General features: G+C 35.1%; 1 protein-coding gene across 3 annotated transcripts in view; it reads left to right on the forward strand.

The window, feature by feature from the left end:
• Nucleotides 1–12,128, forward strand: part of LOC127856071 (receptor-type tyrosine-protein phosphatase N2-like) — a 95,498-nt gene that overhangs the window by 65,550 nt on the left and 17,820 nt on the right. For all 3 annotated transcript variants that reach the window (XM_052392058.1, XM_052392057.1, XM_052392056.1), the window contains 3 exons: nt 1,518–1,595; nt 4,346–4,465; nt 6,174–6,340. In XM_052392058.1, coding sequence (XP_052248018.1) covers nt 1,518–1,595; nt 4,346–4,465; nt 6,174–6,340 — 365 coding nt within the window. The remainder of the gene's footprint in view (nt 1–1,517; nt 1,596–4,345; nt 4,466–6,173; nt 6,341–12,128) is intronic.

Raw genomic sequence — 12,128 nt, forward strand, 5'->3', positions numbered from 1 at the left:
CCAATACCAACAATCTATCAGGTAGAACCTATACTATAGCCAATACCAACAATCTATCAGGTAGAACCGATACTATAACCAATACCAACAATCTATCAGGTAGAACCTATACTATAACCAATACCAACAATCTATCAGGTAGAACCTATACTATAGCCAATACCAACAATCTATCAGGTAGAACCTATACTATAGCCAATACCAACAATCTATCAGGTAGAACCTATACTATAACCAATACCAACAATCTATCAGGTAGAACCTATACCATAGCCAATACCAACAATCTATCAGGTAGAACCTATACCATAGCCAAAACCAACAATCTATCAGGTAGAACCTATACTATAGCCAATACCAACAATCTATCAGGTAGAACCTATACTATAGCCAATACCAACAATCTATCAGGTAGAATCTATACTATAACCAATACCACCAATCTATCACATTACAATGTTCAGGTAGAACCTATAACCAATACCACCAATCTATCAGATTACATAGAGAATAATAGGTTAGTGTCCATTATAGATCAGGTTTATCATGTGAGGCTTAGAAAACAAAAAGCACGAGCCTTGGCGAGTGCTTTTTCGTTTTCGTGCCGAGCATGATAAACCTGATCTATAATTAACACTAATCTATTATTCTATTTATCCCACTTTTTATTTTGTAAACCTTTTTGTTTTAACAAAATTAGTTTGACTGGATTTATGACGTCATTTCGTCGAAATATTGACGTCATTTCCTGCCGTTGATTATAGATGATATTTAATCAACGGGGCTTTAATCAACCGAATTCCCTGTAAAAGTGGGATAAAATCCATCTTATAACATTATATTTTTTACTCTTGCAATTTTCAGAATATGTTAATTACACCCACCAATAAGAAGTAAAATGGGCTGCAGTGGAACCACCACGGACATCTGTCTGTAGACAATATTCAAATTCGTCCATGAAAGTTGTCCTTAACCTTTCAACATTCAGCAAACATTCTAGAATAGAGTTGTATATGAGTGATTTTTATTGACCTACATAAAATAACAACACTTATGCCTCTTTTTCGACTAAGAATTTCATTAACATTTTGGTACAGAAACAAGCAAGAACCCTGTGTCCAATTGTTAATATTTACAACTTGCTACATATTACTAAATGCAGTGTCAGTGGTTATCCCACACTGCTGAGACAACCTACAGTTCGAATCTTTGTTTTTAGAGTGCCATGTTTTTCAAGTTGACATCATTGGTACCAAGACTGGTATTCACCAACCAAAGAAAAATGTGTCAAGCCTTTCAATAAATACAGGTTTTCTTTGGTGATGATGTCATTTCATGAATAACTATATGAATAGAGGTGGTTAGTGCCAAGTTTGACTAATATTTTTTCAATTATTGAATATTCAAACTGAAAGAATATTCTGTAAGGAATATTCTGTATTCTTAGACTTAAGTCTAAGAATTGTTTAGTTAATACGTGCCCTGGCCACAGTCTAACACGTTTATCTCCCTTGCAGACGGACCATGACCCTCGTAACCCTGCCTACGTGGCCACCCAGGGACCTCTTCCCCACACCGTGGCAGACTTCTGGCAGGTATGTTCAACGCTTTAGTGTTGTTATATACAGGAGCCTTGTTCTGGGAAATTAGGGCTTAATTCATGTGTGGAAGTGTTGTCTCTGATTAGCCTGTGCAGACGTTTGACCTAAAATTGGGTTTTTCTTTATGTGCAGTTTTCTCTGTTAGTTTTATAGCTATAATCAGACACTAAAAATGGTCATTTCTGAACTTATTGTTTTGAAAATAATTTTGTAACTTATATAACTTGTGGCAAGCATACTTAATGAAATTCTTGGATGGGTGAAACAAAAAATATACTTGACAGCATTATCTTGTGGCAATTCCTTTTTTTGTTTATATATATATATATTTTATAATAAAAAAAACGAGTAAGCTTTTTGTATAATTAAATGTTTAAACTTTTCTATATTAGAGCAGTCAGCTGAAATGACCCTTGCAAACAAAAGTACATATTTCAAGAAATTGTTGAATGACTGCAGCATCATATTTCTATGGTTTTAATACAAATTTTGCTGAACAATGATGAAGTTGTGTAGCTTAGTCTTGTTTTATTTTATCACAATTCATTTCAATATACATTCCCATTAATTTCTCTGACAGAATCAGATGAAACCTTTCAACTGCAAGCTTCCAGATAACCATCGGAAACTATAAAGTATTGATTTGTTTAAAGGGACATTTTAAAACTAGGCTGTAAAGCAGGACCTACTGATAAATATTTTTGTTTGGGATTTCTAAACATGAATTAAGCTAATTTATTTCATGGAAAGGTTGGAAAATGTGGTTATTTTCTGACTAAATTGGGCCTATAATTGAGTCTGATTTAATGTCAACTATGGAGATAGGAATACATGTTTGCTAGTTTTAATCATTTATATTTCTTCAGAAATACATTTTGAACTCCTCAAACTGATTTGAAGTAAATATAGTGTCACTCTTAAGTCTTTGTTGGAAAAACAGCAATAACACAGAGACATCTAAAAAAAGTAAATTAATCTAGAAAAAAACAAGCATGAAACAAGGTTACATAAGAGAGGTAACTTTGTCAAAGTCACTGTGAAGATTGGGTATAAACACTACAAAATAAACAACCAGTACTGGTTCTCAAGTAAACATGGTCTAAAATTAATAGGGTGGAAATTTATTTTAGGTAATGAAACCTTTTCACCTACAGTTACACCCTTACAACTATACTTACTCCCTTTTACCTATGATAGTTACTCCTCTTCACGTCTGACCATTACTTTCTTTAATCTCTGACAGTTACTCCCTTTCACCTCTGACAGTGACGACCTTTCACCTCTGACAGTGACGACCTTTCACCTCTGACATTGACGACCTTTCACCTCTGACAATGACGACCTTACATCTCTATCAGTGACGACCATTCACCTCTGACAGTTACTCCCTTTCACCTCTGACAGTTACTCCCTTTCACCGCTGAGAATTAAAAAAACCCAAAAAGACTCCCTTTCAACTCTGAATGTTACTCCCTTTAACCTCTGACAGTTCACATCTGACAGTTACTCCCTTTCACCTCTGAGAGTTACTCCCTTCATCTCTGACAAGTAATCCCTTGCACCTCTGACAGTTACTCCCTTTAACCTCTGGAAGTTACAACCTTTCACCTCTGACAGTTACTCCCTTTCACATCTGACAGTTACTCCCTTTCACCTATAACAGTTACTCCCTTTCACTTTCGACAGTTACTCCCTTTCATCGCTGACTGTTACCACCTTTCAACTCTGACAGTTCACCTCTGTCAGTTAAACCATTCTAATTTCACTTCTGACAGTTACAACTTTGCACCTCTGACAGTAACAACACTTCACCTCTGACAGTTACTCCCTTTCACCACTGACAGTTACTCCCTTTCTCTTTCACCTCTGACAGTTACTCCCTTTCACCTCTGAAAATTTCTTCCTTTCACCTCTGAAAATTACTCCCTTTCACCTCACAGTTATTCCCTTTCACCTCTGACAGTTAATCCCTTTCACCTCTGACAGTTACAACCTTTCACCTCTGACAGTCACTTCCTTTCACCTCTGACAGTTAATCCCTTTCACCTCTGACAGTTACTCCTTTTAGCCTCTGACAGTTACTCCCTTTTACCTATGACAGTAACTCCCTTTCACCTCTGACAGTTATGACCTTGTGCCTCTGACATTTACTCTCTTTCATCTCTGACAGTTATGAGCTTACACCTCTAACAGTTACGACCTTTCACCTCTGACAGTTATGACCTTACACTGCTGACAAATATGACTTTACACCTCTGACAGTATCAATCTTACACCTATGAAAGTAACAACCATTCACCTCTTACAGTCAAGACCTTTCACCACACACAGTTATGACCTTACACCTTGGACAGTTACAAGCTTTCACCTCTCAGGGTTAGAGATTAAGCCCTGAAAACTTTAATCCATAACAAGATGTTGTGAATTTTATTTGATTTTTATTAAGGACTGCACACATGAAATTATGTATATATGAGTGGTTAACCCTTTGCATGCTGGGAAATGTGTCGTCTGCTAAATTGTCTTCTGCTGAATTTCTAAAATTAGCATTTTCTTCGTTTTTTTTTCAAAGAATACTATCAGAATGGCAAACAGTTTGGATCCTGATGAGACGCCACGTTCTGTGGCGTCTCATCTGGAGCCAAACTGTTTGCAAAGGCCTTCAAAATCGGTTCCAGCGCTGGAAGGGTTAAAGTTCTATTTCATGTGTCCCCCTACTCATATCGTCACTAATTGTGATTCAGATGGTGTGGGAGCAGGGAAGCGTGGTGATAGTGATGCTGACCAAACTGATGGAGACCGGCGAGGCTAAATGCCACCGATACTGGCCGGAGGAGGGCAGCGACCTCTACCACATCTATGAGGTATCAGACATTTAAGCCTGGGGTTTAATGACTGTGCATAAAGTATGGTCCCAGATTAGCCTATGCAGTCCGCACAGGCTAATCAGGTATGACACTGACTTTTATTTGGTTATGATTGTTATGCTATAGACAATTGGGATGATGACAATAAAATATAAATATTTTATTTTGCCAGTCTTCATAGAAAACATTCGCACAAATGGACCAGTCATTTGTATAGTGAATTATTACATTTTATTCTATATATAACACTTCTGCTTAGCTGTTTCCATCCACTTTCAAAGAACAGGTCATATTATTGGTATTGATTAACTTCTGACCTTATTTCTTAAAATTATTACATTATTGCTGAAGATGGCAACATATATTCAAATATTCAAAATCTTTGAATGCTTTTTTGCTGTATAAAATCTTTTCTTTTTTTTTTAAAGAATAACAATGAGTCCCCTACTGGTGTAACCATAGGGCGCTGTAGATTTACCCATGGTCCATCAGTGTTTCTGCGAAAACACAAAAAGTACTTATTATAAGTTATATATAAAAACTTTGTATCTATAGAGAGCCATATAATGAAGATGCAGATTATTATATTTTTTCCATCAATAGAGCTAAAATAAAAAAGTTTAAATCTTAAACTGTCAAACAGAATCTCATGTGATCCGAATTGCAATATTATATTTATGATAAGAACATGTTCCATCCAGTGTCGAGTAATTTTAGTGATCTAAGTTTATGGTCTGCAAAGTGTTGCAGTGGGGTTGTGTGTTTATGTTTACTTTTTTTTAACAATAAATAAGTCTACATAGTCAATGTATTTTACTTTGTTCTTCTAAATTGCTTGATTAACCCATTAATGCCTAGTTGACTCTCCCATCCTTCTAAATTGGATCAATTTATTTCCAAAATTAGGGATTTATAGTAAATTTATTTCTATATTTAGAATATTTCTTACAGAAATTCCTTTTAGCAAACAGCGCAGACGCAGATGAGACACCCCATCATGCAGCATTCTCATCTGGGGCTAAGCTGTTTGCCAAGGCCTTTTTTCTAGACGCTAGGCATAAATGGGTTAACTTACAAAAAATTATTTTTGTAAAAGCAATGTTCAATAAAAAAGTATTAAAACTTTTATATTTTGATACAGACGCTTGAATATTCAACTTTTCACATTATACTTTGATGACCAAATCTTCAAATACCAATTATGCTATTTGTTGCCGACCAAATCTTCAAATACCAATTATGCTGTTCGTTGCTGACCAAATTTTCATAAAGCAATTATGCTTTTTGTTGCCACCCTTAATTATTACTCATCATTGTGGTCCCTTAATCTCAGGTGAGAAATATTTTACTGAAACCAACACATAACCTCCTTACCTATTATTTTCTATTTCTATTAATTATTTTATCCTTAGGTATTGTCCAATATTGCCAATGGAAATTCAACCTTTAACCCATTTAGGCCTAGTGGACTCCCCCATCCTTCTAAATTGGATAAATTTATTTCCAAAATTAGGGATGTCTAGTATATTTATTTCTATATTTAGAATATTTCTTACAGGTATTCCTTTGAGCAAACAGCATAGACCCTGATGAGACGCCACATCATGTGGCGTCTCATCAGGGTCTAAACTGTTTGCCAAGGCCTTTTTTGTAGACGCTAGACATAAATGGGTTAAATTCTCTGCTATGATTTATACGTACCCAGGTGCACCTTGTCTCAGAGCACATCTGGTGTGAGGATTACCTGGTAAGAAGTTTCTACCTGAAGAACCTCCAGACCGGAGAGACGCGTACCGTGACCCAGTTCAATTTCTTGACCTGGCCCGACCTTGGCATCCCGACCTCCATCAAGGCTCTCATGGACTTCCGCAGGTGAGAGCTAGCAGAACGATTGAGACATGTTCTGAGAAAACTGGGCATAATGCATGTGCGTAATGTGTCGTCCCAGATTAGCCTGTGCAGTCTGCACAGGCTAATCAGGGACGACACTTTCTGCTTTTATGGTATTTTTTGTTTCAAGGAAGTCCATCCTTACCGAAAATCAAGTGTAGGCAGAAAGTGTCGTCCCTGATTAGCCTGTGCAGACTGCACAGGCTTATCTGGGACGACACATTACGCACATGCATTCAGCCAAATTTTATCAGAACACGTCACAATTATTTGGCCATGTCAAGATTTAGCTGCAATAGTATCTCCATGCAACTGTCGCAGGCGTATTGCCTCAGCCTCCCCTGCAGCTACACAAGGCTTTATTAGACTTATGTTGGTAAAAAGAAAACCCCACTAATCCCATGGTTCAAACAATGGTCCATTATTATTTGAATGAGCTTGATTTAAATAATAATTGTTGATTTAGTGTGTGTTTTTCAAAGTATTATAAATGGGTCAGCTTAAATTGTACCAGCAGATCAGTGGGTTTTTCCAAATGTTTTCTTTTCCGGGGATTCATATATTAACAGCAGTACCATGTAATTCGCTTAAACAATCTTGGTCAAAAAAGTTTTTATGATCATAATTATGGTGTGTTTTTCACAGAAATAGCCCGCCCTTTATCCGTTTTGCACCACAACAGTCATCTGATGGGCTGTCAGATGTTGGCCTAAGTAGCTAAGCATTAAAGTGGATATTTTTGTCAACTGTTAAGTTTTTACTTTTTTTAGCTGAATGCCTTTTTGTGTTCAAATGATGTTAATATGTGTAGAACTCCAACAGTATTATGCTTTCAACAAAGACTGTTCTTTTCAGAAAGTGTGTAATATATTTTTATTCCTTTCTCTTTACAGATCATTGCTGGTTAATCACTGAGAACTTGAATTAAGTTTTAAGTCTGGTTACTCACATGTTTGATAGTTCAATGGCCCTATGATGTAAAAACATTTGAGTCGCGTTCTGAGAAAACTGTGCTTATTACGTGTGTGTAAAGTGTCATCCCAGATCAGCCTGTGCAGTCTGCACAGGCTAATCAGGGACAACACTTTCTTAAACTTGATTTTTGGTAAGGAGGGACTTCCTTGAAACTAAAAATACCATAAAAGCGGAAAGTGTTGTCCCTGATAAGCCTGTGCGGACTGCACAGGCTAATCTGGGATGACACTTTACGCAGATGCATTATGCCCAGTTTTCTCAGAACACAACTCATTTGTAAATCTTGTAATCTGCAAGCAGTTTTATAAGGTTTCATGGCGTAACTGAACCTTTCAGGAAACTAAGAGAATTGTAGACACATTTTCTAGCCGCGAAAAAAGCGAGAGAAAAAAAGTAGGAATATTGATTCTTATTAAGCACACTGAAAGCATTCTCAGGCTCCCTTCTTCATTTCTATGCAGTTTAACCATCACATTAGCTAAAAGTGGAAGGTGTGACCCTAATAATGTTTTATCATGTAATTATATCCATAACCAGGTTGGTTTGTAAAATACATGTTAACAATGCCGTCTGTTGTTAGATGCATTTAATGCTAGTCCCGATGAGCATGTGCATTTTTCATGTGTAAAATCTTTAAATACCATAAAATCGATTATATATGTCAATTCAATAATGCTTTCATGTTTATTTAAAAAATAAATACCTTGGATAGCAGAATTTGTTCAAGGAAAATGCCAACATAGAAAGGTGCTTTTTACCAACCATTGCAAAACTACATTAATCAAGCACAAATATGAGCTTAAAATTTTCATCTGGTTCCAGTTCCAACATTGCAAGCAAGGGATGCGAACCAGATAACACATGTTTTTTAAACAACTGCAGCTTGTGTACTAACAGAGAGGGTAATCACGTGACAAACAAGATGGCAACCATGCCGAGGCATGTATTTTTTGCCGTTTTATACCCTTCATTATTTGTATTATTATTTTTTAATTCCGATCACTTTTCAGCCATATTAGCAAGAAAGTTACTAGCATTTATTTCATAGTAATATTCGCTCTATATCTTGACTTTACTCGCTGCGAAATTCTTATCAGGATGACCTAATATTGAGCTCCACTAAGAAAATTTGCAGGGAGTAAAGTCGAGAATTTAAATACGAAATAAATGCTAATCACCCTTTTACTGATATGGCTGGAAAGTGAAAGTCATTAAAAAAATAAACAAAAGTAATAAAGGGTATAACATGGCTATAAATAACTGTCTCGGCATGGACGTCGCCATTTTGACTATATATATAATCACGTGATTACCCTCTCTGACTAACTCATTTTCAATAAAAGCAGACGGGTTCAGCTGCTTTTGAACATTTTGTTTTTTCTGATACATGTCTGTAATGAAGCAGTTCATGCCCATCATAAAGTTGAATAAATATGCAAATTCTGCATTTGTCAAAAACATGTCTGCACTTTCATGCTCAGTTTTTCATACCTGTACTATACAATATTTAGGACAAAAATAATGGTAATAATAAGCACACCAATGGGCTGAGCGCTTAATTTTGAAAAAAAAAATTTGCAAGAGACAATTGCAAATTTCCCAAGGGCAAGTTAGGATTTGCAATCACTACTGGTCATGTACGTAATTCCGGCCTGTACGTAAAAAATTGGCCACCTGTGTAAAATCATTTTCATGATCTTAACGCACATATTTTGTTTTTATTTAGAAAAATCAACATGAAAACCATCCCCACTCTCAATAGTTTGCAAATGTAAGAACCATATCACCGTAAACTTTTGTGTTAAAATGTCACAAATTTAGCAGGAAATATTTGGCTCATGGGAAAAGTGATGTCATCATAAGTGGCAACAATTATATTCATATAAGAAACAAATATATTTGATAAAATTATTTTTATTTTATCTAATAAACTTTAATTAAAGTTTTACCAATTAATTGTACGAAAACTTATATTCAAAACATACAAATCAGAACCTAGATATAAATTTTTAATATATTAATTACCTCCCTTTATAAGAATATTACTAGATTACATGTTTTAATATTATATATAAGCGTTTACTAATAATCAACACTGAAGTCAACTTTTTAAACAAAATGTGTTTACTTTTTTAGCTATGTTTGAAAAAAATTATTAAACACATTAAAAACAAATATTTTTTTATGAATTAGCAGTTTCCCATTGTTTATATTTATTAAAATAGGTAGGGGGAGTAACTGGTATAATAATTTCGCATTTATTTTAAATTTCAAGTCAAATATTTTAATAGTGTAAACATTGATTAATACTCTGAAATTGAGGACATTTGTCAAAAGATATTGCTTTGTAATTTTACCTGCAGATCAAACTGAAAAGTGGCCGATTTTTTAGGTACATTTAACCTACGAAAATGGATAGTTTACATGTCATCATTTTCTGTTCATTAAGTAACATTCACCGATCTAATTCTATTTAAATTTTCATGCTAGGTGAGTTTTGAACCCAGGATTATATATGTGAAGTTTAGTTTCAACCAGTTGCCTAACACTAAAGATTTTTCTTAAATAGTCCCAAAAGTGGCCGGAATTACGTACATGACCAGTATTCCTACAGGCCCAGTAGCAAGAATTTCAAACCACTGATAACTAATAGATTAGTTAGATGCCCAACTCTTAATTAATCCAAGACTAATGACTCATAACTTAACCTGATGATGGAATCTCTTATAATTGTCTAATGGTGCCCTATAGGCTTTCCATTGGTCATAACTTCTCACACAGCACTAGTACCTGGTAACCAAGGTAACAGAATTTGCTTTAAAAAAAAAATAGCGGTATATATGGGGATCAATGAAAGCTGCTAAGACACTGTTTGAAGGTGATTGCTGGTAACGAACAAAAACAAAAAAACATCAGAAAAACTAATTTCCGCTAAGGCTGAGAAATATTTTTCCTTTAATAATTATTTGTAATGTTCAAGTCAATTACAAGTAGTGTAAGCTATTAAATAGTTCTTTGATTGGAATGATTGATACTTCTTTTGTAATGTAATACTAGAAAATTTGTATGTAAATGGTATTGAAAAAAGGTAGTGTATTAATTTTACAAAGTCTTTTCATCTAGCTAGCTAAATTATTAATGTTGTACTTGAAAGTCATTCATTTTCTGGAGAAACACAGAAAATAAAAAAATTGTTCACAGACAGAAAGATGGGCCCTACAGCTATGGCTTATATTATAAAAAGTAGCAATCCACTGACCTGGATCTTTTCTAAACTGAAATACTTTTTAAACCGGAAATTTCATCTGTTCCTTTTTTCCTTTGTAAACATTCATAAGAATCCTGAATATTTCACTGCAGGATACCGCTCATACTTTTATCATTATTATAACTAGGGAATTGTGGAAATAGCATGCACTCAAATAACTTGGGTTCTCAAAAAATTTACAAAAAAGTACAAATTGCAAATCGATTAAAACAGACAATTAATTCTTCATTCATCAACAAAAGTGCTTATAATGATAAATTGTATTGATAACTAACATACTCTCCTGAAGTGGCTTTTTTGTGTAGAGGACCATGTTAAATCTTAATAATGCAAGTGATTTTTAATTATGCATTTTTTAATTGCTTTTTAAGAGCCATATTAATAGTATTTCTATTTAAATTTTCATCTCATCTCAATTAAACCTTGCCCACTCAGAAGCAAAGTGAAAATGGGTATGTGCAAACAGCTTACAACCAAAACAGCCTGCGCGTAACTTGCAGTCAGCTGTTCAGGTTTTATGCTGTTTGCTGCTCATCAGTTACTAAGGTTTTGAGATGAAGCCTTAAAAACTTGAATCTTGAGTAAGAAGGGTCTTTAATGATTAAATATAACTTTCTAAAGGACTACAAATGAGTGGAAATATGTATCTTAAGTGGTAAAGGGTTAAATAAGTAAACAATAAAATCCATGAAATAAAATGAAAAACTGCTGATTAGCTTGTTATACAACACTTGTCCCTGACTAACACATTCCCAGCAATTCTGAAATGCCAAAGCATGGAACAAATTCAATAAATTTGATCATAAGGATATGTGAGACAAGACCTGTTGAGAAAATTGGTGATTCACCACTTACAACAATGGGGAGCAGTCTGGCTGTTCTTGCTGTTGTCACCAGGTGCATCAATACATCAATAATCCAATAGGTCAATTATTATTATTATCTTGGGTGATCCAGGCTGCCTTTTCATACGACCAACCTGTGTCACAATGCCTGAAGTTCTTTAGGGTCCCTGGAATTCTCCCATAATTCTACTGAACCCACAATCAATATCCACCATATTTGGGCTAATTGCCAAAAGGACCCATGTGTTGTTTTGCTGTCAGATTATGTAGTGTGGTGTTCCACTGAGTATGAAATTAAATCAAATTAAAAAGATTTCACAGTAGCTTTTACAGAGTTTTCTCATGTTTTGGGCTTTGATGTTGAGAGATGATTTAATTGCATCCATAATGAAAGAGTTATCGATCCTTCGGGAATTGCCACACATGCTTGCAGGGGATGTAAGACTTTGAATTCAAGTGCATGGAGAATCAGGCTAGTCAAATCTCTAGAGTTTTTATGCCCCCCTTCGAAAAAGAGGGGGTATATTGTTTTGTTCATGTCAGTCCATATGTCCGTCTGTACACCAGATGGTTTCCGGATGATAACTCAAGAACGCTTAGGCCTAGAATCATGAAACTTCATAGGTACATTGATCATGACTCGCAGATGACCCCTATTGATTTTGAGGTCACTAGATCAAAG

Source organism: Dreissena polymorpha, chromosome 13 (genome assembly GCF_020536995.1).
Source record: "Dreissena polymorpha isolate Duluth1 chromosome 13, UMN_Dpol_1.0, whole genome shotgun sequence".
NCBI lineage: Eukaryota > Metazoa > Mollusca > Bivalvia > Myida > Dreissenidae > Dreissena > Dreissena polymorpha.